This window comes from Hippoglossus stenolepis, chromosome 1, assembly GCF_022539355.2.
Source record: "Hippoglossus stenolepis isolate QCI-W04-F060 chromosome 1, HSTE1.2, whole genome shotgun sequence".
Classification (NCBI taxonomy): domain Eukaryota; kingdom Metazoa; phylum Chordata; class Actinopteri; order Pleuronectiformes; family Pleuronectidae; genus Hippoglossus; species Hippoglossus stenolepis.
The window spans coordinates 20,184,511-20,208,940 of NC_061483.1; the positions used below are offsets into that span (position 1 = coordinate 20,184,511).

The window sequence follows — 24,430 nt, forward strand, 5'->3', positions numbered from 1 at the left end:
TATTTTCTTGGGAGACTTGAGAGTTTTTGGCCATCTCATGGTCTTCATCAGCAGATATTCACCTATCAAGTACGGCCTCTACAGGCTTCTGCTAGAGTTCACCAAATCTGACTCTTTCAAATCCATTGCTTAACTAAAATTGCACTCAGTAGAGTACATGACGCCACAAAGGCCCAATTGTCGCCTAATGAAACCACATTTAAATTCACTAGATGCAGGTATTTATTTGGATCGGCATCAAATCTCAACATGCCTGATTTTTTTCATCAAGGTGCATGAATTACTCTGAGAAAAACGCCACATCTCACAATGTGAAAGAAAGGGCTAAAAACCCCTGATCTGGATCCGCTAGAAAATTAAAAGGGTTCTTCCTTGGATCATGTCCCACCCCTCCACACTATTTCATTAAAAAGTGTTTTATCCATAGTGTTGCTTACAAACAAAAACACACCCAGATGAAAACATAACCTAATTGCTGGAAATAACACTTAATTAATTCATTAAAGCCAATTTGGCTGAAAAGGATCCAAATCATAACTTCACCTGTTGATATAAATTGGCACTGAACCAGTGGCCCAGACGGAAGTATAAAACTTTGAGCAGCGTGGGTTTCCACAACATTACCGTAGTTATGTTGGTATATAGTCGTCCCACCAACATTTTGGAAGAATGAAAGATGAAGTGTGAGCAGAGTTTTGTGTCAAAGACGAATCCAAAAACAGACACGAAGCCACGGCTGAGTTTTCAGTTTTATTGATATACACTACTTTAGAGCCTACATTATGATGCAAGGTTTTCCCTTTGAATAATTTCAAAAAGCACTGCAGTCTTAAAAATTACAAAAAAAAAATTTAACATACAAAATATACAAGAAATGACAATACAAGGCTCGGTAAACATCAGCTAAACCTGTATTTCCCTTTTATTTTACAAAACAATTTCATATATGTATGTGTGAGTGTCTAGTGTATATATAGAATGTATATATACACTAGACACTCAGACCTCAACCTTTTAGGAATGACATCCATTTGAAAGTATCAAAAATAGAGTAGTACAGTCTCTGTTGCTTTACCATCGTGTAAAGTGGGAACATGTTGTTCGGTCTTTGGTTGTGACAGAGGAGGACGGCAGCCAGAGATTTACTGTCGATGCTGGTTTTTCATTTTTATTTTTTGTTGACTCAAGTCTTTGAAGCTGCACAACCTGCTTTGTATGCACAAAAAAAAAAAAAGAAGAAAAGAAGACGCCATCTCCCTTCTCCAACCCATCCTGCCCCCCCCCGCTCAAAATCCCCCAAAATTTTAATTATAATATTATTCACTTATGTCTTTGAGGGGAAAATCAACTCAACAGCATACACAGACACAAGAGTTAAGGCCTCCTAACAGTTTACATAGTGACGTGATGCTCTCACTATCTGAATGTTTTATTTCTCCTCTTTTTTTTACGCGACGTTACAAATAGTCTAATCTCATTTCTCATATTTCACATTTGCTTCTTATAGTTTGCATAGATTAAATACACACGTGTGCTTCTGTTGTTGAAATAGGACTCTTTAAATCCCTGTCTTCTGTACAGCATATTTGGTAGAAACACCGACCATCCACACACACACACACACACACACACACACACACATATCCAACCCTTTTAAAGATGCTCGCGCTGTGTCCTGGACGAGGCTGATTGGACGAATGCAGGACGCTAACAACAGAATCAACCCAGCATCTACAACGTGTCTACAGTTGTCTACACTTCTATAGGCATCAAGGTCTTTTTTTTGTCGTGTTTTTTTATTTTAAAGGCATCAGGCAGAACTTTGAATGCATAGCAGAATCGTTTTCACCTGGAAAAGGACTTCAAACGGCTCTCGCAGGCGGGAGCGTCATTGTCAAGCTTAAGGCAAAAAAAAAAAAGAATAAAGAAGCCAATGGAAATCTTCTAATCCGAATCTGAACCCGTCCGCTCACACACTCATCAGGTGTGTGGAAATACTTTTTAAAAACCAAATCAACGTTGTGTTATTGCTGCCACATAGGCACTGCATATGTGTAAAGAACAGGAAATCAGACTGTTCAGGACGAGACTTTGATTGTGAACAGCACATATCGATTGTTTGAAACCGGGGGGGTGGAAGACCCCGTCACATCCAGATGTTGCTCTCTGGACTATTGGGATTTTTACCTTGATCATTACAGAAAGGGAGTCGAAGAAGGGCGGAGTCAACACATAAATGCAATATATAGACATAATTATGTATAAAATACTTTCAAAACTTTACCCATCCTACAGTTTGTCACCTCAGCTGTCGTCCGGTCACAGCTCTGGTGCCTGTTATTTAATAGAAGGCACACGAGGTCCCTGGGAGATGTCAGGGGGTTATTGCATGAAAAAGAAATGTCAGAGGCCAAGATGGTCCGTCTCTGTGGGTGAAGAAAAACACTTCTCTGTAACATGGAACAAACGGGCGTCTTCAAAACATCTTTCAACGAAAACAGGAGGGTTCACTCAGTCCTGAATCCCCTCGTCAGGATTCATGAATATCGTCGTACCATCTGTCTATGGAGTAATATCAAAGTCAAACTCAAAGCCAGCTGTGCAAAACAACCAAAAAGAAAAAAAGCTTTTGCTAGCATTCAAAGCTGCTAAAAATGTTAATAAGGCATTTGTTCAACGTGAGGATGAGGATCAGGAGGAGAGGGAGGACGTAGAGAAGAGACAGGTGGAGGTGTATGGGACAGGGGGTCATGTACAGATATCTACACGGCTGCAAAGGTTTCTAAAAGTTGTGGAATGTTGCAGATCCTGTAACCAGCACCAGGGGAGCTGGTTTTTCTCTGCCAGGCCCCTGCACCCAGGGCATTCATCGTTTTATAATTTTAAAAGGGAGAAAAGAAGAGTGGAGTTTTTTTACTGAATCTGACAGTTTGGTTTGATTAGAAATTTCAATGATCAAATTTCACGTCTAATATAAAGTTTCCAGGTCTAAAATCCCCGAGTGGGATCACCTCCTGTTGTGCTCAGTACACGGCTGTTTGTAAAAAATCCTGAAGAAACGTCAGAACAGCAGCTGTGACGTCGTGGTCGATGGTCGATGCTGGTGAGAGTCGCAGCGAGACGCTCTGATGTCTTGTCTCCGCTGCAGAAACTTGACTCCTGACATATGAGTGCTCTGAACTCACGAAGAGAGCTGATTGGTCGAGAGGACGGCAGTGCTTTGCAGGATCAGGTGCACCCCCCGATGAAGAGGGAGGGTCGGTCACATCTTGACACCTGAGGACCGACAGAAGAGCCGCTCCTCGTTATTCTCCAACCGCTTCACCCTCAGTTTACAAATCTACGTGGCTGTTTTCTCCTGTTCATCTTCTTCTTGATCCAGGTTGTGGGATTTCTCTGTGTTTCTTTGAAAAGGACAAACTGTTCAGTATCAGATGAGAGAGGCTCTTCTTCTCAGGCTGGTGGAGCTCACAGGGTCCAGGAGGCTTTAAACAGAATCACCCAGCACAGCCTCGTCTCCTCCTCCTCTCTCCCGTCCCGTCGATCACAGGATCAGGACCTCGGCTTAGAGGGGGGGGTGTTCCACAGGGAGCCTGAGAGAGGGGCTGAGCTATGACTGGTTGTGTGCTGATGGAGGACCATGAGCACTGGGGGACTGGGACAGGTCTCTGCCGATGATTTCATTCACTGTGAAGAAAAAAAACACACAAAGACACAAAAGATTAAAACATCGGAGAGAAATCCAAAATGTCTCTGCTAGACTTCTCACTCAGCAGATGGTCCCATGTTACACCCAGAAGGAATTCTGTTCACATGAGAGGATTCAGTTTTTTCTCACATTGTTCACATATCGATCAGCCCCCCCTTCTTTTTAGTGTGTGTGTGTGTGTGTGTGTGTGTGTGTGTGTGTGTGTGTGTGTGTGTGTGTGTGTGTGTGTGTGTGTTGTCTGTTTGAACCTTGTTGGCCCTGTACAGCACATCGTGACTCTTGTCGGTGATTCCCTACTTTGTTGCTGAACGTTTGAACTTATTTACATCACACGTTTTGACCCAGCAGAGGGCAGTGTTGTTCCACACCGAGTTCCTTACACAAGAGCTCAAAGTGGAAAAACTCCCGAGTGTCAAACCCAAAGGCCACAAAGTCACAGCTCTGACGTGAGGTCTAATAACTCCTGACAGAACAAATGAGAGCAACTATTCCATTCACTAAATGTGCAGGTCAGACCTTTGTTTGAGTCCAACAAACGTTACCAGCGGTTACCGCCGCGCGCTGACTCCTGTGAACACACTCCGACCAGCGGGAGCTGTCCTTTACCTCATTAGAGCTGTATTGGTGCCTCAGTACATTTCCTCAGGCCTGTTCATGGGGTTTGTGGGCTTGGTTAAAAAAAACCAATCCATTGTTAAAAAACAACATGCTGCTGAGGCCAGAGAGGCACAGCCGGGTTCACCACTCCACCGACTCACTAAGAGCCTGATTTTAAACAAATAACACACAACTCTTTCTTTCTTTCTGTTTGTCAGTCAGTGTTTTACATCTGCAGCCTCCATTCACTTTTCACACTGGGAACACAAGAGACCCAGGTAAAAAAAAAAATGCAGCCGCCGAGCCAATCAACCTCAGACACTTTGACGTGGTGAGGAAAGATGCGATGAGCGAAAAGACAGAGAAAACATTTGGAATTCATGGAAAATATGATGTGAATGTTTTTCCTATTGTAACATGGCGAATGTGGGAAGCTCTCGTTCTGTGAGGAATTTTCTCTGAACTGTTTTAAAGGTCACGATGACGACGGGTCAGAGCGCACGATGCTTTCTGGGCAAACTGGTTTGGGAAGGAGGGAGCGTGCAGCAAAGACCTTTAGACCAGTTTGACACCGAGCCTGCAGACCTGTCTGTACACGACAATCACAACAAAGCTCCTCTCTCTCCACCACCGACACGTCGATGTGGATTTGTGCAACTGTGCCATCAATCACACGTTTCCCAGGTCGTACTTAAACAAGTGTTTTACTGTAAGTCTCTTTTCTGAAAAAGAAAAAGGTGGCAGGAGGTGAGTCAGTCGAGCAAAGACGTTGTTTCAGAAGAAGAAGAAACCAGATTCAAATTTGATGACACACACACTGACTGGAATTCATAACTATACGTCTATTTAACAAATCTATTGAATCAAAATATGACTTTGACCGTCATAAGTTGAGTAAAACATCCAAATATTATACTAGCGTTATTTTATACATTTAAATGATCCTGTTGAACTATTACTTCAACTCTTCCTCAAACTGCTTCTCTCTCTAAATTGTTTAAGTGTATTAATCACATTTTTCCATGAAACACATCATTGATTTTCACCGTCTCTGTCACAGAAACAGCAGTTTTCATTATGAGTGTTGGTGCAAGTTCTGTTTCTTTTTGTATTTGTGTTTTGTGCTGCTTGCTTTTGTGTCTGTGTCTGGCCACCATCACTCACATCATCCTGTTAGCGTGGGAGGCTCTTCCTTTCCCATGTCAACCATGTTCACACACACACAGTCAGCACCACCACACACTCATGAGGTGACACTGTGACTATCAAAGCAAACATATTTACCTCTGTATGTAGAAGCCTGAGCTACAAGTCGGACAGTTTAGTGCTTTGTCAAACGATTTCATTGGTGAAATTAAATTGCGATGGACGAGTTACAGACCTTTAAAAGGGCACGACCTTTTGAAAGAAAGTGTTCAACTGCGCTAAAATGAACGGCATCTTACAACTGTTAAAGGATCACTGTCGCAGCAAAGCACTGAATTGAGAAAAGCCTACATTCACTTAGTGAGATTTCCCTGAGCGTCTGAGAAATGTCTAATAATTCACTCCTAACACAGTTAAAATAGAAAACAAATAAAATAAATGAAGTGTATAAAATGCACAAAAATCAACCTCGGCCTGTAAAAAGTTTCTAATTTCAGCTAAGATAAATAACATTTCCAGGCCGATCATGGAGAAATATTTAGGAGCCTCCTGCACTGGTGAAATCTTCTGGTAAAACCTCTGCAGCACAGTTGAATCATGGGAGTTAATCTGCTATAAACACCACAGGAATATGAGCCAACGCAGTGTGACCGACGGAGTGGGCGTCTGCAAAAAAAAAACACAACATCACTTTCCGCTGTACTGATTTGATTTTTGCAGAGGCAAACATTAACCTATGGACTGATGATGCAGCTCAGGGGAGACGCGCTGCAGGGTAATTAGCATAAAACAACCTGAAAACCCCATGATTCGATCAAGTGCAACTTGAAACCAAATCCTCTCATGTGATTCACTCGGTTTTCTCATTTAATAAAAGGTTTCCCCTCACAATCTGTCAGAAAACATTCTGAAGCTTCAGTCTCGCTGTTACAGTCGTGTTATTGCTTTGATTGGCCGTTTGAAAAACATCGTACGTATACAAAGGAGGAGACGGCACTTTGAAACGTTTGTGTCTGATATTCTTTTTTCTTTTCTCTCTGACTGGCGGTCAAACAACTTGAAGAAGGAGAAAAAAGAAAATTGCTACTGAGAAGGGAAAGCTAAAAATGAAAGCCCAAAACAAACTTCAGAAATGTTTACCACCATAGAAAAGGGTCAGTTGTTTGACATTTTCCCGTATCAGTGAGAGACAGATACTCTATACTTCAGATGCCATTATTCAATTTCATCTGCACACATCAATGATCCGGAGGTGAGAGAGAGCTTTGAGTCGGCGGCCTCTGACGAGTTTCGTATGCCGATAGTGTTTTCTCAGATTTACTGGTACTGTTCATGAAAGTGCAGCAGAGAGCCGATGATTCAGTGCTGCCTGCTGAACTGAGTGAGGCTCTGAATGACTGCAGCCAAGGGGAGATCCTCTGCTAATGACTGGGCGGGGGGGCTCCCTAGTCAAAATACACATCTGCAGTCAGCCGACTATGACTACTAATACTACTACTACTACCAGCTTCTATATCATATGATCAAGATGGCGGCGCACACGGATGCAGCGGCTTTGCTCTCCTCTGACTGGTGGTACGTTTTGTTTGTTTTGTCAGCCTGTATGTTGTCTAAATATCATTGTACAGCTGTGCAATGACAATAAAGGCATTCTATTCTATTCTATTCTATTCTTCCTCCTGTGAGCTTGAGCTCTGATTAAAGATGTTCGGCAGGTTTTCACCATGCAGACACATTCTTTTATAAAAGTGTCCTCGTCCTCAGGTCTACACCTCTAAAAATAATCTGACATTTATTCTAACTGTGATTCACGTGCTCCTCAGTGGCTCCAGAAGTAGTTCTGACTACGTTGTGTTCATGCACTTTAAAGTCAGGGTGGAAAAAACATGCTGTTGTATTCACGTGTTTGGAGCCATGACACCTTTTTCCAATATCTGCATGGTAACGCAGAGCAAATCAAAGGGATCAGGTGTGACAGGCATATAAATCATTTCAAATGTACACACATGTTAATCATAACAACATCTGTGTTGGCTGAACTGTGGTGTGAGTGAGGCACGGACATGCAGAGAGTCACAGAAGTGTAACATTTGACAACTTTACATTAGAAGCTACTATTTAAAGCTGATTGTAAAATGATGTTAATTGGTTTATAGGTGATGACTTCAGATACTCGACAACCCGTGCAGCAAAATTTTGATTTGATTTTGCCAGAGTTGATGTTCTGACTTGAGATTAATTTCACGCGTACTTTCCCCGCACAATCTGAACAGCTTAATGAATACAGATGATATCTGTATCTGCCTTCCAGTGCAAAGAAGGAAGGGGAAAGCTTAAATCTCTGAACTAGGTTTTGGTTAGTTTGTCTTTTTTTCGTTAAGTTAGTCACTTGATGCTACAGAGAGCGAGGGTGTGATTGAGTAATGTCATTTCTAAAGTGCGTGCCCATAGAGGTACATTGAAAAGATTTCCATAATGCAAAGCAGAAGTGAAGTGGGCAGATGGACATCCAGTACGATAAACACATCAACTGTCGAAATGGAAAACTGGTAATTATCATAACCCTCTATGACAGACTGAAAAAGTTCCCTGAACCAGGAATTAAAAATACAAAAACAAAATGACTCTGGCAGAGCAGCTTAGGCAAATAAATGTGAGATGGAGTGATTCTTGGGTCCAGTAAATGAAGACAACATGCCACAATGGAAAACATTTGTGCAAAGGGAACAGAAAGAGGCAAGACTTGGTTTGCCTGCATGAGGAAATATCAAAGCGCACAGTTTCCATTCTCAGCGCCCTGTAATGACACGCATACGTCTTCACAAAGTACGAGAGCAAACCTGAAGTGAAAATCCACCGGGCGATCAATCGCACACATTGGAAATAGATTGTCATTTGATGGAATCCGAATTGAAATCCTCCAGGTCTGCTCAGTTAAGCCTTTTCTGGTTCGAACTGCTCTGTGACCCTCTTCTGTTTAATTTAAATTGTACTTGTGGAGTGGTTGAATGAGTGGGTGAGGGCACGTAGCACACCGGAGCCGAGAGGCTCGTTAAAAGGTCAGTTTCTCAGAGTCCCTCATTTCTGTGAATCATCCGTGGATTTCCCTTCTCATCTGATCTTAAGTGATTCACAAGACTCACAACTTTGAGAACTGAGAGTAGAGGCTCCACTGAGCTGATGACCACAGCACCAGGCTTTATAGGGGAAAGCAATGGAGCCCGAATGGCTGCCTGGGGAGATCGTCAAAGCCCACCATAATGATTTACTTTCTGAAAGACTTATCAGCAGAGAGAGTGAAGCAGATGATAACAAAACCATAGACTGCGTGTAAAGATGGACGACATGACTGTTCCCAAACGTGGAGCCAGAGCATCTCGATCGCCACCTGGTGTCTGGCTGCAGGCTAAACCTTGCCTCCTCCATGTTAGTGGATAGGATATGGACCAAACTGAAACGTCAAAGTACATGCTAAATAAATCAAAGATGGTTTTCAGTCACTGATGTGATTGATGCACTGTCCATCTTTATTTACAGTTTTTTGGCCCTTGTTCTATCCTTCCACCATGTTTTGGGGAAATCTGTTGGGTAGTTTTTGCGTAATTGTGCTGACGAACAAACAAACAGAAACAAGCAAACCAACCAACAAACTAACGGGCAGGAGCGAGAACATTACCTTCTTGGCAGAGGTGTAGTGTGAGTGTAGTCTCGGAGTTAGTGGTACTTTTTGCGATACAGTGATATTAAACAAGATCTGATGGCGTCAGCAACGCAACCCGCTCAGGTGACTCACCAAAAGCACACAAAAATGCACTGTTTACACACACACACACACACACACATATTTCAGCAGCTCTGCATATAATGTGGCAGACTGAAATCTACTTCACCACACTCTGTCAAGTCCTTGTTTGTGCACTATGAGAAATGTGGTGACACGTATTCATTTTGCAGTCAAGCGCTGGCGCTCGATGCCTGGCTGACAGGCACAAATCAATATTGACACTCAGGAAGTGCAACAAGAGCAGCCAATGCAAAAAAAAAAAAAAAAACCTTGGCAAAATCCAGATTATGGACAGCGCTATTACTTTTAATAAAAACCTGGCACAAGCACATTCAGAAACATGAACTAAGAGTCAAGTTCTCTCTCATCCCCACTGAGGGGTTTCCAGGCTTCCCTCCTCCTCCTGTTTGAAGAAAGAGGCAGCACTGGCTCCGTCTCCTCCACACCAGGTCGCAGCCTCTGCCAAGACCTCTGCATTACACTCTCTAAGACCTTAATTGTATGGAAAGATGACACAGAAAGCCAGTTTCCCCTTGTTTAAGGGGAAAAGACCAGCAAATGTTTGCCATTGTATTTAACGAGCAGCAGCAGAAGCATTTCATGGAAACGTATTTTCCTTCCACTGTTGTTTTTTCTTGTCATCAAATCAGGAGTTCTGTGTTATTACTCTGTTATGGTTGGCTAACTGTAGCAGGAAACCTCTGACTAAGATGGTCCTTTACACACACGAAAAAACAACACACTGATGGTTTAAATCAGCTTATTTCATACAAGTAACCCTGGTTAAATGAACTACAGTTGTGTTTACATGTCCTCCTGGTATACACACAAGTATCAGATTCATGAAGAGCTAGTTTGTCTGATTCAGTGTCACCAGTTGAATCATATGTTTCATGAAAAGGCTGCTCAGCCTTTGCTGCCAAACATTCAGTGCTTTTATGTTTGATGAAGTATGGTTGGTGATCGCTAAAATAACAATTACTGAAGCAGGTGCCATTGTAGTTAGGGAAAGTTCAAATCAACTTTTCTGTCCTTTCCAAAAGGAAAAAATGTGTCTCAAGATCATTTATAATGGTAGCCAATAACAATAGGTCATTTCCAAGTGTAATCTCATGTTTAATTTCATTTGGGATGAACTTGAATCCCAAATGGGCTCATATTTCTCTCTACCTGTCAAAGCTAAATCCAGTAAGTCACTGACATTTTCTCCGTAACCTGGTCGGCCAACTTCTGAGAGAAATATCCAAGTCTTTTTTGGATTCTCCAAATTTGGCCTCTTCTCCAGTCACTTGTTTTACTCATTTACGGCTCTGAGCCATTTCACCGCATGTAGGGCGGCGTACGGTCAGAATGTGGGCAGCTGAGGTAGACTTAAGACTGTGGCTTGGCTGCACTGAGGAGCCTTTCTCATTACAAAAGCCTGCTTGTCTTGATGTTGAATCTATACTTAAATTACCAATACTTCTCTCATTTCTGTCTGCTAAAGGTGAAGCCCCAGCGGGCAGCCACTTAGCCTAGCTTAGCATCAAGACTGGAAACCTGGTCTGGCTCTCTCCTGAGGTAATCCATCAACACACTGGCACCTCTAAAACATAGTAATTAACACGTAATATCTTGTTAAAACAGCACGTAGCAGTTTTACAAGGGCCGTCATTGACTGCTTCCCATCAAGTAATAGTCTGGGACACAACCAAAAGCATAATGTGACATTTTTACAGTTTCTTTTTAATGGATTGGACATACCATGTTAATTGGAAAGCTTTAGAGGTGTTGGTAGGTGGTTTCTGTTGCCTTTAGAGGGAGCCAAGCTCTTACTCCCTGTTTCCAGTCTCGGTGCTAAGGTAGGCTAACTGGCTGCTGGCTGGGGCTACTTCTTTAGCAGACAGATATGAGAACAGTGTTGCTTTTTGCAGGTTGAGCTAAGATGGCTAAGCTAGCTGTCGCCTCAGCCTCAGACAGAGGAGTAGAACAAAAGGTGTATTTGAAAGATAAGTTCAGGCACTGCTTTGTATATTTGAAAACCAAAAGGATAATGTGTGCCGCTTCCTTTGTGTATGTGCGTTTGAGTCATTATTAAACACGTACATCATTTCTGTTCGCCATTTCTGACTTTTAGCCAGTCTTCCATAACAATCCCTAATAAAATGATGCGTAAACAGTATATATCGTAAAAAAGTGTGACATTATCCGCTGCACACTGGTCTAATCTCAAATGCCAAGTATATTTCAGATTGAATGTCTCGGCTGAGTGACCCTGCAGTGGGGTTGGATCCTGAACTTGTCTGTCCATCTGTCTGTCAGTCTGTCTTTTCATCTCCTGTGTCTCCTGCTTCTTTACACACACACACACACACACACACACACACACACACACACACACACACACACACACACACACACACACACACACACACACACACACACACACACACACACAAACACTCATACACACAAACACTCATACACACAATCTAGCATCTATATGTGTGTGCGACTCTCTCTCGCATACACACAAAGACACACATCTCAAGCATGCTCTTGTGTGCGTCACCAGGGCCATCTGCTTGCAAACCAGAACAGTTTTCTACACACTCGCATTTGTATTTCCTCTTGTGCCGGCCACTGACTCAAATCTGTGATACAACTGCAGGAGTGTATTTCATGGATGATGAACTTTTGGGATACTTAATGTTCTTTTATAACAGAGTGACAAGTTGCACTGGAAGTAGCTTCAGCATGACCAACTAGGGAAGCTCCAATGACACCACGTCTTTCAGTGACAGACAGGTTGAACTATCTGTCACCTGCCCCAAATTGTCACAGTTGACCGGCCCCTCTCAAATAATTTAACACCAGTTCCTTTCTCTGTCTATGCAAGGGGGAAAGTGATAGTGATGACCTCCGGGTAATATCCGGAGAATTGGCCACAGAGTTTACCCAGAGTTTGCCTTTCACACATGAACAACACAGCGGGAGGTTTTCTGGGCAGACACGTTCACAACAGCAACAAATCCTCTTATTTAGGCGAGAGGTGGAGCAGCCGGGTGCAGCAGGAAGAGGCAGGAAGTGACGTATTAACTCTGCTGCGTAGATCACGTGATTTTGTTGACAGCACCCCAACACCATGGTCAGCTCTTATCTTCACAAACTCTCTTGACATCTTCGCCTGTGTCTTCTACGTGTGTGACACCACTTTTTTACTGGGAGATATTTGTTTTCTTTGAGTTTTTTTTCAGTTTCGCATCTGCCGCTTGTTAGAAGCGTCATCGATCCCCCCACTTGCTCACAGTTAATCCAGCGGGGGATCCCCTGTGTTTTTCACAAATCAACTTTCTACGGACTTTATGCTAGGAGGTCAGGCTGGATGAAGTCCGTAGAAACTACAGAGTGTCTCACTCTGACATTTGCGTTCACACATGCAATACCTCCAAAGAAAATACTGAGGAACATGCCGAGTCCAGTGCATGTCTGAAAGCAGCTTTAGTTATCAAAGAACCAGGGAGTGCATTCAATCCCTTACATCTAAAGGCCAGAGAAGAATGTGTAGGTTGACTCCACCACCTTAGGCTGGGCTGGGTCACAAGCTGACCTTGGCAAGCCCTGGAGAACACTGCAAGCAGGAAATGTGTATGGATATCCCCTGAAGACACTTACATACTTCAGTGTGATTAAAGTCAAGACAATACTTATTTTCAGTGAAATAAACGTCATTCCTACCTTCAGTAGTTATGATAGAGAGCATCCAACACCTTCAGAGAAACCAGTTGCATGGAAACCAGGAACTTGCAGCATGCACCCTTCATAAATCGACAAACTAATGAATGCTGGCCTAAAGGCTTATCCCTAAAGCACACATGACACGCTGAGATGGCTGCTAAGTACACTTTAATTGTAGAAAAGGCCTTTCCCCTATCAAGCAATTCCTGCAAGAAGCACAGCAGCTTAACCACTGAACACTGACAAGAAATGGTGTGCTGTGAGTCACCCCACTGCAATTTAGCATTGTAAAGAGAGTGAGTAAGGCCAATTCATGCTTCTGCGTTGAAGCTACGCCGTAGGCCTATGCGGTAGCCCTATGCAGTAGCCCTATGCCATAGCCCTATGCCGTACCCTTGAATTGAGTTAAAGGAATGAACACAGATGATGTCTTTCTTTTATATTTTGCAGTTCTTTTAGAAAAAGTAATTGCTCTTCAAAATCTATCAGCTCCAACTCCAACACAATCTGTTTAGTAACACTCGCCTTTGTTCTAAAGTAAACAGAGATGGCAGAGAATTTGTGAAGGGGCCATAAACCGGAAGACACTCAACACCAGAATAGAAACTCTACCACCACTAGCGTTTCATTGGTGTAACTGCAGCACGACTCACATTCACCTGCGCACAACTATGAATGCTTGGCCCTTTGCGTGCCTCCATGCACCGGGGACAGAAGATCCCTGTGCACAGGAAGAAAGGCTGTATTATTTCTTCAACCTCATTCCTGGATGACCACTGTTGCACTACAGGATTAGTGAAGATCAGGGTTTGGCCATGGGTGAGCTAGCCCGAGCTCACTGTGTACTGAGTTTGCTTGCTGTGACAAATAAACCGAACTCCAGGCACTTGGGTCAGCTAACAAACTGATGCTAACTGAGACTTCTTTGGCTTACAATTAGCCATTATAGCCAGAGGATATAATACTACAAAGTCACCAGAAAACTGGGAACCAAATATTGATTGACCTGAACATGGATGTGGATTCTCATGTGTAACGGTAAATCATGGTCTGTCTGTCTGTCTGTCTGTCAAACTTGGGTAAATGTGCTGCGACCTCCTAAAACTCAGATCAGAGCTCTGCATCGCGACTTCAAAATATGGCCTACAGAGCTGGGCTGGCACAGAAAGCTATTTTTAACCACAGGCTCAAAGGGAGAGCTTACATTCCCGGCTGAACCGTGTCACTCACAAACTTTTCTCACACTTCTTGAGTGTGAGCGCAGACAGCTACTTTCACAGTGTCTGTGCCTGTGTGACAGCAGAAGAGACCAACTAAAACCGAGCTACTGCATAATGTGGTAAACATATTTATAGTCTTCCATGGTTATACATGTAATGGTGTGAACAATGAGGCTGAGAAAGGCTTTCATCAGGCTTTTTAACACATACTACATGTTTAAAGTGTGTGTACGCATAAGTATTACACACTGATGAATGGTCATTGGTCTTTCACACATGACTTATTGACAATGACCATGTGTTAATTAGGCTGACCCTTGCTAACACCCAATATCACATCTACCTGACACAGCGTCAGCGGGCTGTTTATTAACCCTAAACCTTTAGAACCTTCATTTGAATATGGCACTGGGGTTAACAAAACCAGACGAGCCTCTGAATGGTAGATAAGGAGGTAGATGATTTAGAAGAGCTTAAAGGAACATTTCTTCAGTGAAGAAGTAGAGTTCATGGTTGAGAAAAAAAAACTGTGAAATGCGTGCGCTTACTTCATGGTCAAATGTGAACAAGTTCATCTGAGCATCCTAATTAGAGCTGTTAACATATGTATACACACACTCGCATACGCACAGCTACACACTGTAATTACTGCAGCAGAACACAACTGTAGCATTTGTGCTCCATCATAAGTGGCACAAAATGATGCAATCCTCTCCCTCTCTCAAAAAACACAAAGTGTAATTCATCTCCAAGCTGCTGGTAGAGATACAGAAGCTTAGCGCTATACAATTATGCGCTTTAATATGACACTAGAGTTATCAGTCCTATTGTGTCTATGATACCCAATACTAAGTCACAAGACCCCCCTCCCCCATTAATGAACCTGTGTACACAATACTGCGCTGCAACGACAGATGACACACTATCGCCGTAATCAGGCATCAAGGTTTCAGCCCCTTAAAAAACAGGCGCTCTGTATTGTTTTACATCATCAGATACAAATTTATCGTGTGAGCCACATATTGTAGGGTAAATTTGATCCCTCAGCGGCCGCTTGTTTTAGACCGAAAATGAGATTGATCACAGATGGGTGTGCTCTAAATATCTCAAAAAAAAAAGAAAAAAGGCGAAGAAAGAAAATGTGATAATGAGAGCAGAATCACTGGGCTGACAGAAAACTGGAGAATAACAGTCGAAGTAATCCAAAAGAGACAGTTACACACAGTGAGACAAATACAGTGTACATAGCTAAAGTGGGTGTCCACTGGGCGTCTTTGTCTTAGGTTTTCTTTATTAACTATTTCAAATTGTCTGTTTCTAATGACCATGTATGTGTCTCTGTGTGTGACGGCCTCCATGAAATTCAAATTAGAAACAGTTGAACCATTCATCAGCAACCTGCTTTTTCTTTTTCACATTATCTCCTTTTTTACCAAGTAAAAAAGGAGATAGTTCGAAAAACATTTTCTGAGCAGTCTTACCATCATCCAGCGTGATGTCCTGCAGGCCGATAGAGCGGAAGGTGGGCTCCCTCTCCTCTGGTTCCTGCTTGATGTTCAGACTCTCGCTGTCCGATGGGAAGGGCCCCTGAGGGCTCAGAGGGTGAACCAGAGGGCCCACTGCTGCAGGGGACAGGCTGGCCATGACTGGACTTGTAGCCTGCGGAGAGGGCTGCTGTTGAAGAGGCCCCAAAGGACTGCCACCTGAAGTAGGGGAGGAGGAGGTGGGAGACTGGTAGGGCAGCGAATGGAGCTGAGGGGAGGAAGGCCCGGAGTGCGGAGAGGGGATCATCCTTGGCGGAGGTGCGCTGGATGGTGTGGGGCAAGAGGCTGACCTTTGACCTACCGGGTGGTAGCCCAGGGCCCTCTGCAGCTGGGAGGAGTGCTGCCCTACAAGGGGGTGACAACTGGGAGAAGAGACCTGGGTTGGATTTGGAGAGCAGTGATAGCCTGCAAGTGTGTGGAGATGTGGAGATGAGGGCGAAAGCAGAGATTGCTGACTCTGTGGAGACCCAGCCATGCTTAAAGAGGAGGGAGCTGATGGTGAGGAGCAAGGGGAAGAGGGGTACACCATCCCCAAAGCCATTGGGTGTGATGCTGCAGTGGGGCTCTGCTGAAAGGGCATCCTCTCGTAGCCCTGAGGAGGAAGGCCGGACTGGCCATTGAAAGGCAGGCTATGACCGTGGCTGTGCTGCATATGCTGGTAGGAGGGATGGGGAGGAGCAGGAAGAGGAGCAGGAGCAGAGCTCGGGTGGAACGTCATGTGGCAATCCGCAGGGGGGTGGTGCAAACTGCGACTCTGGAGGTGAGGCAGGTGCTGGAAAGATGGGGAGCCCAGGGAGGGGCAAGGGGCCTGCAGGGGTAGCAGGCCAGCTCCAGAGCCTGCAGCCAGGCCATGAGGGGAGCTGGACAGAAGGTTATCTGTTGGGTGGCACTGCTCAGGAGAAGGCAGCTGGGTGCGCACCAGACTGGCATTATGTGCCAGGGGCATGGACATAGGGGGTATTGCAGGAAGGTCCAACTCATCCCTGTGCTCCTGTTTCACCATGACTAAAGGAAACAGAGACAGGAACAGAGAGGTGATGAAAGAACAAAACAGACAGTCAGTTATGTCCGTCAATCAAATACTACAAGATGAGACAGAAAAGATAATATATTGATTTTTCAAGTGATTGCCTTTTAACATAGACAGGGTCGCTGCTATTTTTGCTCCGGTTACAGTGGATTAAAAAAATGAAAAAAAGACACAACCCCACCACCATTTATTCTCTCATTCTGTTGCTTCAATGGCGAAAAAGTGCATCTTGTAAATTCTGAAAAACACAGCCTCTGAATGTATGTATTGTGAAGTGGGTCTCCTTCCAGATTAAAAAAAAGCAGCCTTAAAAAAAAAAAGCTGAGTGACATTCTGATATTAATGGGGCCATTCCCTTTTACTGCAACAGCTCCGTAACCTATTTCCCAATCTGGTGCCTTGTGACAGTGATTTTATTTTTATCTATCTCTGAATCAGAGGGAGAGCATATGTTGTCAGTCTGGGTGCCATCAAGGGAAATGTTGTACGGGAAGAGGAGCTGAATCCCCTCCAGCCCAGATCCAACCAACAAAACAAACAAGTTCACTGATCGTGCCCTCTACTCACCCTGTCATGCCTGATAATCGAGCCAGAGGGATATTGAGATCAAGAAAGGGGTAATAGGGTGGACATTTAAACATGGTTGTATGTAACTGAGGTCAGCTTGTTAAAAAGTCTCAAAATTGCGCATCTGCATGTTAGGTTTGATTAACAGTGTTCTCCTTACATTAGAAAATATTGATGCATGCATGACAATTCAGCAATTTCCAAACACAAACAGGAACAAAGGAGATTTTGTTCCTCAATTTTCAGAATAAACATTTCCAGACAGTCTTCTCAGAATTTCTCATTAATTGGCCCAGAGCATCAGCTCAGCTCAGCCCGCAACGAAACATTAATCTTGACTTATTAGGAGATTTTTTGCCATAATAAAGTGTGGTGTTCAGGATATTGACACTTCTGCTGTCAGCGACCCAGCCTGTCTGACAAAGCAGGGTTATTTTACTCTGCTTTGATTGGCTGCAACAATCTGTAAACGGGGAAAACAGGAACTGCCTATGTGAGTGGGCGTGCTTGCAAACAGAAAGGCTGGGTGGGTGGAGGGGCAAGGCCGCTTATACACACGCATACACACACACATACACTGTTGCGGTAAAGCTCAGGGTTTGGATATGTTGCAAAAAATTGTCACATGCTATTATATTCCGCCCAACAGTGTTTTCAGTTTGACTGGCTTCAAGAAGAAGAAAAAAAACCCGACAACAACAATATCAAATAGCAAAGACAGGAATTTGATTTTAATGAAAAACGTTGAGGAAACTTGAAGATCAAAATATCATTGAGTTTCCTTGCTGCTGCAATAATTATATGAAGCCACAACTCAGAGAACACGTGAAGTAAAAGTTTCCTGGATAGCAAAAGATTTGCATCATAAAACCTCATGCAAAAACAGTACATGTGAGGGGAAAAAAAAGTTGGCACAGGAATTTAGGGTTTTACAAAATAAACAGTTGACAGGTGTTATTGTTATGCTCAGTGGAAGAGCCCCCTTTACACCACAGAAATGCTTTGTTTAGCAAGAGAAAGAATGAAATTGGGTTAGTGAAGCCACTGTAGAGAAGTTTGCAACACGACATGCATGTTACAGCTGTCTCTGTCTTTGCTGTCAGTCTTCTTGTAACTGTGTATGGAGACTCACAACAGCAGGAAGTAATAAACCCAGAGGAATGCAAAGTTACACCTTACAGAATGTTTTTGTGTAAGTATCTGTAAAATGAGTTGCAGGGAAATACTGTGACTAAATAACTCAAAAGAGCATATGTTTGGCAACTTGTCACAGGATTTAGTTTTTTAGTTTTGCAGTTACAAACTGAACGAATTCGAACATATCTCCATGGCCTTCTTTCTAAAAATCATTAGAACCAATTGTCTCACCTGAAAGGTAAGTGAAGCGTTGTGATTGGCTCCTTTTCCGCTTGCCATTGCAGACATAAAACTGCACCTGCACAGCTGAGCCCACAGTCTTACTGTGGTAGGAAGGAACCTCCACCACGATGCATGACTACAAAAAAAAAATTGATATAATTTGGATATGCAAAAAATATTTACATACATTAAATGGAAATAAGTTTACAAATAATAAAAATATATTTAATTTTAAGTAATTTCTAACTAAGTATTACATATAAAAATGTGTAGAATTACGGTAGAGATAAATAATGTAAATACGTACTCCTTGAGTTTTCTCACGTTTTATTTTTGCCTCAACTTCCCATTGTGGTCGTCCATCTAGAAAAAAGGTTTAAAAGAAAAAACACATGGATAAATGCATAAGATAGTAATACTCCTAGTGCCATAAATGGGCAAAGACACAACACATGATCAAATTTAATCTGAAATCAATTTGTTGTATATGCTAAATGTCAGCTGTCACACTCGCCGCTGTTTCATTAGATTAGAGTATAAGTAATCTCAAAGCTATGAGAGATACTGTCACATTCGACAGATAGTTATATTTGAAAAGACTCTAGCAACTCTCGAGTGCAAACGAGAATCATTCCTACAATGGCAAAAGGGATAAACTGGTGATGAAGCAGAAACATTTTACCACATCCCTTCTAAGTTTGAACATAAACGGCCACCTAAATCATTCAGACATGCAACTTCAAAGCACACCTCTAAAATGGGAATTAAAAACTTCAGTAGAGTGAAAACGAATATAATTAAAAACTGATAGCTAACACAAGTACTAAAATACCTAGGCCACACACAATCAGCTATAACTGCAGCTTTTTAAACCCACTTGAATCACTGCGATATTTTTCTAAGTAGCTGTGTCTATGTGGTGTAGCTCTTTTCAACTATTTTATTTTTTAGTTTAGTTTTATTTTAGTCAGGGTACAGTACTTTCTCAAACAGACAGGGCTTAAGAGCCACATGACGCTTATGCTGAAACACATTTCAATTTGTTCTGGAGAACTGAGAGACATTGGCATGATGTCATTTTTAAAGGCCCAGAAGCCCCATGGACAAAATCTTAACAGCTATTAAATGATAATCAAATTTCCAAATATCCTGCTGTTTGTCTTACCTGGTTAAAATTACAGAGGGAGCACTGGAATAATTGTGTTTATTTTAAAATGCCTTTACACACTGCCAGGCTTTCTGGCGAGAAAACATCCTTTCCAGTTTTCCTATGAGGGAGCTAATTATTTGGCCAGACATCTTTGGGGCAGCTGCTCGAAGGGAAGCAGTTGGGGTGAAAAACACTAGCAGGCTTGCCGTGTGGTTTGGGGAAATCACAGCTATCGCAGCATTGTGAAGAATAAAAACATTGACAGTTAAGTAAGTACTGAAGAGACTCTCTGCGGAGGCAGATTAATTTGCAGTCGCCCGTTTCGCGGTGCTCAAATGGTGCAAGTATACTCTGCACCTGCATGGCCTCCTCCTCAAACCCCAAAGGATACACCCAAAGACCACTGTCAGGCATCTGCAACATGTCTGCACAGACAGCTGGCTTAAGTGTAGTTTCTAACAAAGAAAGTGCTCAGTTGTGAGCCCTGTCTCTCTTCAGCTTTATACTAAAACCTAAAACTCCAGACTCTAGTTTTAGGTTTAACTTAACTTAGTTAATTTTCCTGTCCTGCCCTCACCCTAACATTAGCCTTAGCTGTAGTAATCCACTGCCACATTAAGCAGTCAAAACCCTGAAGAGAGTGTCTCTATTGTAATGGTAGAGCTTAACTCGTGGATGACAGAGTGCTTCTTTCCAATGAGCAAATGACCTTGAATGTCTTTGCAGCTGACATCAGTGCATTATTGCAGCGTGGATTGTTGACATTCAACAGGCAGGAGAAAGGGCCCCACATGCTCTGTCAGACAACAAGCACTGACAGGAACCTCATACCACACTGAGACAATGACTCGGATCATCCAAACACGAGTACTCGCCCCAGTCAGAGGGCTGACAAGAACGTCGACTAACTGTGCCGCATGATCGAACACAAATAAAGAAGGTAATTGCTGTTTATGTTACGACGGCAGACTAACAGCTTTCCAAGAGCTCGCTGTTGTTTAGCTGTTATAACAGAAACAACAAGGTGACCACTGAGTACACATGCTGTGTTACTCACTACTCAGGGCAGTCAGTGTTAGAGCCTTTGAAGTCCAGTCTACTATATAATCATTCATAATTAAGTAGAAATATTCCATCTATCATCTATCTATCTATCTATCTATCTATCTATCTATCTATCTATCTATCTATCTATCTATCTATCTATCTATCTATCTATCTATTTAGACTGTTTCTACAATGCCTCTTACTATAAAAGCTGCTCAGGCCCCTACCTTCGCCCCTATTTGTCTTTCTTTTTTATAGACTTTCCCCTCTCCTAAATAAATACAACAGATTTATTTTCTCTTCCCACTCTTTCCTCAAAGATGAATATCTGGCCACTGGTAAAAGTAAAGGCCTTTCACCTCCACCTGTCAAATTAATTTGAATACGTAAATTGAACAGTGTAGTGTCCAAAAAACTTTGGATGACATGTCTACTAAACTCTGAGGAACCAAGTGAAGGAAACAGAACAGCACCTGCACTTAACCACTCTATTACATTTGACTGTTTATCTACTTTAAAATAGGATCCCGCACGAACAACAACTGCTTCGGCCTGTGCCTGTATATAGTTAGTGAAGTCATTTATAGAACCATCCCATAATCTCTGTGTACTAGAAACAACAGGCCGGTCTCTCCAGCTCCTCATGAATCTACTGTTGTCTTTCAGTTATGAGCGATGGTGGAAAAATATCTGCCATTACCTCTTTCTTTCTTTCTTTTCTTCCATTCCTGCACTTACTCCAATCAGTGCCTCTCTGCACTAAAGCAGGCGGATTAGTCATGATGAGGGGGATAATTTACACAAACCATAATCAACATCATCTTCCCCCTTCCCTTTCATATTCTCTCTGTCTCCTTCCACAGTCCACTGCCCTCGTGCACCATGGGGCCCAGCTGTCCTCCCTACCCAAGATGCACCTCCCGAAGGTTTCCACTCACTGCTGTGCTGCTATAAAGAGTTGACCATCAGCAAGTTGTTTCAACCACACTACTTCTCCATGCCATGCTTCACCTGGTTCACCTAAAAGAGCGAAAGACATTCCTCCAGGCTGTTTTTTTTTCTTCTAGAAAACCTGAAGAGAATGGCTCTGTCATAAAAACATCACTGCTCAGCTTTCTGCCGTGTGTGAACTTGATTTTGTTGCTCTACATGGCGATGGTACCTCGGGCAGGCAGAGACTGGCTCCATGAATGTTGTTCATTTAAAATTTCCATCTCAGAGAACAGCCATTACATGTGTTTTGATTGTGGACTGGTGTACAGACAAGAAAAAAGATAAGGCAGAGAAAGAAGGGTGACTTAAAAGAAACATGATGAAAAGCACAGGGAGTTTAACAAAGTAATCTCTTTAGCCTAGACATTTGTTGAAGCAGATATTTAAACAACTTTTAGAGTAAAAAAAGGTTTTAGGAGACAACCACTTAGTCCACATTCAGCCTTAGTCCCAAGCTCCAACAATCTCCACACTGGAGGTGAAACAAAGCAGTGGGAGTAGGTTGTGCAGTGATTTCCTAACAGCAAACAGTGAATGTTAACTGTAAATGTGATAACTTCATTAATTTGTTTTTTGGCAATTAACACTTGCTAGTGTGAGACAAAATGTGTGTGTATTGATAATCATGAAAAAACATAATAGAAAGAATAGGAATGCATCTATTTAGTGTATATACAGCATTATTATGAAATTACCATTTTTAATGACTATATTATATATGTAATATAAACATTATACATTTACATTATATAAGAAATTACAATGTAATGTTTGTATCAGGACCATATTCTTACAAATAAATCTTTGTCTTTGTCATTCTGACTTGTCAGACAGACATTACTTGCAGACATACGGTAAATCTGTTTGACATTTAATAAAATGCCGTGAGGGAATAGATGATTTGTTGAGGCTAAGATAATGATAGATGTGATCTGAGAACTGACAAACACACGCACACACACACGCACACGCACACACACACACACACACACACACACACACACACACACACACACACACACACACACACACACACACACACACACACACACACACACACACACACACACACACACACACACACACACACACACACACACACACACACACACACACACACACACACACGTAAGCACGCGCACACACAGGGATGGTTTTAATAGGTGGTTTGGATAGTTGGTTTGTATTTACAAGATTTTTTGAAGTGAACGGAATCATAGACACGTATCAACCATGACTCATTGAATCATAACCTTCTGCTGACTTCTGCAGCATTTGCAAAATCTACAAAACGTGTCCAACAGAGCACATAATTGACACATGAAATGTTTTAGCAGCCCCTCTTATATAGTCTGTCAGACAGAATAAAGTATGATTTTTTACACATGTACTTGGCACACGCTGTTTCTGCTGCAGTGCCGGTTCAAGAAGAGGCCGCTGTGCTGACACAACACTTACCAGGGCCTTTCTCCAGGAAGATGACCTTGGACTCTGGGAAGAAGTTGGAGCCCGTGATGACCAGCTCTTCTCCACCGCTGACCACACAACTGGTCAGGCTGGATTTCTCAACCTGCGGCAGCTCCTGAGCTGAACGCTGGGCTGGGAGAGAAAGAGCAGGGGTTGGGGAGAAAAGAAGATGATCATTTGCTGAGCTGTTTCAGTAACACTGAAGTTTGTTTATAAAATAAAATGAACTTCTGATAATGTCATGCAGTTTAATACAAAACTATCAAACCTGGCTTCAAGAATTAGCAACTCTCTGTCAGCCTGAGGGAAAAGTAGGACTTATTGCAGAGCTGTGGTAATGGAATAGGTATATTATGTAACTGCTCGGCTAGAAGGGTACAGCATTTACATTTTAAATTTTATCAGACCTTCTTATCTAAAGTGACTTTAAGTGAGAGGACAAAGTAAATTAAATAAACATCCTATCCTGTTAAGTTTTCTGACAAAGAAATGTGTGCAAAGGTTTGGGTGCGTATCTGTGTGTGATTTTCATATCACACGTAGATTTCTGAATGAACATGTTTGTGTGTGTGCGTGCGTGCGTGCGTGCGTGCGTGTGTGTGTAGTAAGTCAACACTCACAGCACTCCACAGGAATGGAGGGAGCCTGCAGCGACAGCACCTTCCCGTTAGGTTGAGGGATGTGCACTCTGAACACCACGCGAACCCGTGTGTTCTTTCTTCCTATATCTGTCTCTCCCTTCCGCAGCTCGATGTCGGAGTTCCGCAGCTTAAGGATACCGGCGCAGTCGATGCTGCAAGGTAGAGGGGAAATAGTTGGCCCCATATGGCACCGCAGGGATGGCAATAATCGAAGATATATTTAAGAAGGGAGGGCCTGGGAGAGAATAAAACCAACCACAGGCCCAGCAGGGGATTGGCAATGAGAGGAAAACTAAGTGTTGAATCACAAATTAAAAATGCCTGTGAATATGATTTATTACAACTCTAAATGAGAAAGTCTCACTCTGCTCCATGGGAAACCCTCATTTTATTCTCCTGTACCCGTTTCCCTGTTGGTTTCAATTTAAAAGATCTATAAAATCGCCTTTGTAAGATGTT

General features: G+C 42.7%; 1 protein-coding gene across 3 annotated transcripts in view; it reads right to left on the minus strand.

The window, feature by feature from the left end:
• Positions 1 to 737: 737 nt before the first annotated feature.
• nfatc3a (nuclear factor of activated T cells 3a) overlaps positions 738 to 24,430 on the minus strand; it is a 61,624-nt gene continuing 37,931 nt past the window's right edge. For all 3 annotated transcript variants that reach the window (XM_035157737.2, XM_035157730.2, XM_035157721.2), the window contains exons 5-10: positions 23,951 to 24,123; positions 23,322 to 23,462; positions 18,981 to 19,036; positions 18,683 to 18,809; positions 15,655 to 16,722; positions 738 to 3,687 (exon numbers count right to left, since the gene is read on the minus strand). In XM_035157737.2, coding sequence (XP_035013628.1) covers positions 3,611 to 3,687; positions 15,655 to 16,722; positions 18,683 to 18,809; positions 18,981 to 19,036; positions 23,322 to 23,462; positions 23,951 to 24,123 — 1,642 coding nt within the window. In that variant the 3' untranslated portion in view covers positions 738 to 3,610. The remainder of the gene's footprint in view (positions 3,688 to 15,654; positions 16,723 to 18,682; positions 18,810 to 18,980; positions 19,037 to 23,321; positions 23,463 to 23,950; positions 24,124 to 24,430) is intronic.